This window comes from Aplysia californica, unplaced genomic scaffold (genome assembly GCF_000002075.1).
Source record: "Aplysia californica isolate F4 #8 unplaced genomic scaffold, AplCal3.0 scaffold00117, whole genome shotgun sequence".
Taxonomy (NCBI): Eukaryota; Metazoa; Mollusca; class Gastropoda; order Aplysiida; family Aplysiidae; genus Aplysia; species Aplysia californica.
Window position 1 is genome coordinate 1,398,442 of NW_004797387.1, and position 4,785 is coordinate 1,403,226.

General features: G+C 41.0%; 1 protein-coding gene across 1 annotated transcript in view; it reads left to right on the plus strand.

Annotated features, from left to right (window-relative positions):
* The window catches only part of LOC101857245 (FMRFamide receptor), a 19,215-nt gene extending 16,140 nt beyond the window's left edge, over positions 1-3,075 (plus strand). Inside the window, exons 6-7 of the mRNA XM_005095943.3 lie at positions 1,033-1,178; positions 2,235-3,075. Coding sequence (XP_005096000.1) covers positions 1,033-1,178; positions 2,235-2,535 — 447 coding nt within the window. The 3' untranslated portion in view covers positions 2,536-3,075. The remainder of the gene's footprint in view (positions 1-1,032; positions 1,179-2,234) is intronic.
* Positions 3,076-4,785: the final 1,710 nt, after the last annotated feature.

The following is a 4,785-nucleotide window of genomic DNA, read 5'->3' on the forward strand; positions in this document are numbered from 1 at the left end:
TATACCCAAATTTATGCTCCGACAAAAAAATAAGAAAGGGCTGGTTACATCGGAAGAGGGAAGGATAACATATTATTATTACTGTGGACAGAAAGATGCTCTGAATGGACAGGAAAACGATCAATAGGAAAACCAGAGAGAATGTGGCAAGATAGCATCAAAGAGTGAGCGGGGAAAATCTGGATAATTATGGAGAACAGAAGATAGAACAGGATTGAGGTCCTTTTTGAAGGACTATATTTTTCAGCGGATAGAGAGCCTCTGAAGAGAAAGGGGGGAAAGTTACATGACAATGTATACCATTGGTTTACAATTGAAATAAGGTTTGGTTGGGTAGGGAGGGAGAAAAAAAGAGAGAGAGAGAGAGAGAGAGAGAGAGAGAGAGAGAGAGAGAGAGAGAGAGAGAGAGAGAGAGAGAGAAAGTGAAAGGAATTTGATAATGAAAAGAAGTTTCTGAAAAACTCGGCCTCATTTTTTAAAATCTAATTTCCTCTCTCTCTCTCTCTCTCTCTCTCTGTCTCTCTCTCTCTCTCTCTCTCTCTCTCTCTCTCTCTCTCTCTCTCTGTCTGTCCCTCTCTCTCTCTCTCTCTCTCTCTCTCTCTCTCTCTCTCTCTCTCTCTCTCTCTCTCTCTGTATATTTGTATGTCCGTGTATATGTGAATCTCCCTCCTGTTTTCTTCTTTCTCTCTCCATCAATCTATAATTTATCAATCTCTTTCCCATTTTCCCTATCTATCTATCCATCTATCTATCTATCTTTGCCCTGCCAAGAGCAAAATGCTCGCAACTAAATGGATTTGAGGACAACAAACAACATCTATCTATCTATCTGTTTATCTGTCTGTTTATCTATCTATCTATCTTGGCGCTCATGTGACCTTATGCAGTTGCGAGCGCCGTAAAACCCTCTACTATAAAAAAAAACATATCTATCCATCTATCTATCTATCTATCTATCCATCTATCTATCTATCGTTTTATCTGTCTATCTATCCATCCATCCATCCACCTCTGCTACGTCCCCCCCCCCAGAACCGTGTTCATCCCGAGCGCCGACTGACAGTGATGGTGTTGTGTATGACCGGAGCCTTTTTCCTGTTTGAGCTCATGGCCGCCCTGGCGTTTGTGTTGACGTCAGGCAATGACACGTACATAGAGCTCACTGTGCCGTTGATAAGGTCAGTCGCCAGATAAGATCTTTGGCGGTTTGCTTTTGCTGCTGCTTGACTGGGTTAAAAACAGTTGGCGGGTTGTTGTTTTTGTTTGTTTTAGGGGTTTTTTTGTAGAATTTTTTTTCTTTGTTTCGTTTTTTGTTGTGTTTTTTTTTGCTTTTTAGGGGATTTGTTTGTTTTTGTTTCATATTATTTCTGTTTTGTTTTTTGCTTGGTTTTTGGGAGGTTTAGTCTTTGGGGTTTTTTCGGTTTTTTGTTGTTGTTGCTGTTGTTGTAGTTGTAGTTGTTGTTGTTGTTGTTGTTGTTGTTGTTGTTGTTGTTGTTGTTGTTGTTGTTGTTGTCGATGTTAGTTTGGGGTCTGAGTTTTTTTCGGGTGGCGGGGAAATGTTGATATTTACGTATTAGTAATTTATTGTAGAAAGAAAAACAGACCGACAGAAACAGCAAAGGCAAAAGGGAAAGGCACAATGGTGCTCTCTCGCACATTATAGATCCATCTATGGGCTTTAGAGGATGAGGCAGGTTGTACCCAGCACGTTTATGAGCTGAAAGTATACGGAGCGGGCTGGGTTTGTTTGTTGTTTATTTGGGGGGTGGGGAGATAAATGGATTTTATGCCCCACCCCCTAAATTAAAAAATCGACACAATCAGATCATTTATTGACGAATTTCAACACTGCCTATCTCAGGACCAAGTGGGTGGTTGGAAGGTGCCACTGGTAGGTTCTACTTCTTTAGGTTCCTTCTGTTCTTTCTATCTTTCTATCTTTCTATCTTTCTGTCTTTCTATCTTTCTGTCCTCCTTTTTCCCAGGACTACGTGACCATTACTGTGACGATGTGCTTCACTTTACCTAAACAAACAAAACATCAGGGCCAACCCGTTCTATAGGAAGTGCATGCATGGTTGTGACTGGGTTTTGCACTTTGTTTTGAAAATATTTTTAAAGCTTTTGATACTTAAATGCGTCTTACGAAATGGCAAACCTTTGCTGAATTCTATAACCACTCTTCTCAAGATATTCCTCAGTAACTTCAACGTCACTTTTCAATTTCCTTCCAGATTCACTGCCATCTCGGACCTGGGTCTACTCACAAACTCGGCCGTCAACTTCCTCATCTACTGCAGCACGGGCAAGAAATTCCGGGACACGTTTCGCCATCTCGCCTGCAAATTCGTCCACATTCTCTGCCCTTACTCACTCTCTCCGTGCCGGAAAAGGCAGGCCAAATACAGGACGGGTCATGAGTCGGAGGTTACTCACGCAACTACCGTCGCTATTGGCTCCAATTCAAACATAAATATTTCGACCCCAGAGGTCAAGCTTAGAAAATATAATGCGTCTGTTGAAGTCGAGAAATGATCCTCGGCCACGGAAATTGGATACTCACTCGCTTGTCCCTTGACTCGCGTCGTCGCAGGAAAAAGAAGGCAGATGCTGAGATGTTTCATTATGTCCCTGAGGCTGTCGAACCGTCGAGGAGTTCTCCGGCCGACAAACATATCCATTCTTACATGTTTTCAGACAAGACTTTTTTGTCGTCCTCTTTTTGGACTGCCTTCAACACTACCCTGCAAGACAGTTTTGAACGACTCTCTTGCAGGACTGTGTGACCGAACCAGTCGAGTTTTCTGCTCTTTGTCACAGCTAGTAGAAACTCGATACATTAGTTTTTAAAAATAAATATTTTATAGCTTGTTTACTTTCGTTTGTCCACGGTTCAAACAAAATAGATACAAAATGCTCTATTGCATCTTCTCGGATCTTTGCATATGGGTCTACAAGTTGGATGACCAACAGAATCTAGAAGTTACTACAAAATAAAGTTCGGCACATTTTCTTTGATGATAACCGTACACGGTTATTTTTTTTATCAAAGGGGATTTACGGATGCACCAAAAACATAATAAGTTGACCTATTTTCATCAACCCTTCACTTCAACGCACGTCTGTCAAACACGGTAAAACAGACAGGGGGAGGGGGCACTTTTTGAGACTGACATGGAGACGTCTTGACCATCTTTGAGGGGGGGGGGGTATCTGCAAGTTTACATTGACATGTGGGGGGAGGAGGGGGGGAGGGTAATGGTGCGTCGCCGTCTCAAACGAGCAGTTTCAAGGATAGGTTACTGTATTGTAAGGTGGAAAAAAAATTCTGTTACTGAACAAGAGTGCCATGAAAAGTTATGTGAGCATTGCCAAATGGATAAATGAGCTACAATTTTTAAGGCAGTCAAACAAAAATGAGCAAGCTACAGTATTGTTTCAGTACCATTCCAATATAATAGACACACATTTATAATATGAATGCAATTGTTGTTGTTTTTACGCCCCTATCGGCACAGTGTAGGTCATTTCGAAGGCGGGTTTCGACTCTGCCTCTCAGGGTCAACCCGGGCTAAGAGAGATTTAACACCTCAGTAAAAAGACCGAAATCCAGGGTGAACCAAAATGACTGTACAACTTTTTTTCTGAATATCTCGCTCAAAATTTTTACCAGAAGGTCGTTACTTAGAACAGATATAATTAATTCAAAACGAATTTGTTTAACCTAAAATTCTTGCAGAAGAAACTTATTTTGGAAAACGGAAACGGCATTTATAAAAAATAAAATCACCCATGATCGCAAATAGCACCAATTCATAAGATCGTGTAAGATGAGTCATGAGATGATTGGTTGTTTTGTTGTTATTGTTTGTTTTAGGGGGGGGGGTCATTTCTTTTCAAATGTAATTTTTCCATCCCTGTAACATTTAACAATACATGTACTTCTTTTTTCTTACAGAATTAAAGATATTATAAATGTTCGAAAATTCTGAGAACTCAATGCTCAAAATAGCATCCTTTGGACTTGACTAACCTCATCATTAATACTGTTCTGTGGTAGCCAAACACAAGGATCCACCCGAACATGAGTGCTCAAAGCCACACACACTGTGCACCTTACAGTACGAAGTTGTTTCTAGAGACGATAGGGGGGAGTGGTGAAGTTGCCCAATAGACATCATTTTAGGAGTTAACATATCCTGAAAGGTAAATATGGGCTTTCACAAGGAACCAAACGTCATCGTAGAAATGTTCACGCTTTTCAAGACGATCGAGGATTCATGAACACGTTGCTATTCTCTGATCCATGTCAGCTTTGAAAACAGGAAAATGATATAGTCGTTCATGAAGACCTTCCTTGAGAATGCCGACCGTTGAGACAGAGGAAAGTCCTCGATACAAACATCATCTACGGACAAACGTTTCATGGGACTCGTCCACAGAATTCTGCACCCTGGTAACATTTAAAGGTGTGCGAATCGTGTGTGCTTGACTTAAAGCGGTCATCTTATTTGGAAATATTTGGTTCTGATTCTCTACAGGTCTTAACTGGTGGAACATCTTCTCCCTTGACCTCAAAGAAGCGAAACTTACCAAATGTGTTGGTGGCGAGGTAATGTTCATTACGAAAAGCCCTCTGCTCTTTACTCTTTACTAGATATAATCTTAACCATGATCTCAGCAGGCAAAGAAAACTTGTGGAAAACAACATCTGCAAACTTCTGTTGGTCTGTTAGACTACTGGAGCTTGCAACATGGCGCAATCGTTGAAACTTTTCGTGGTAG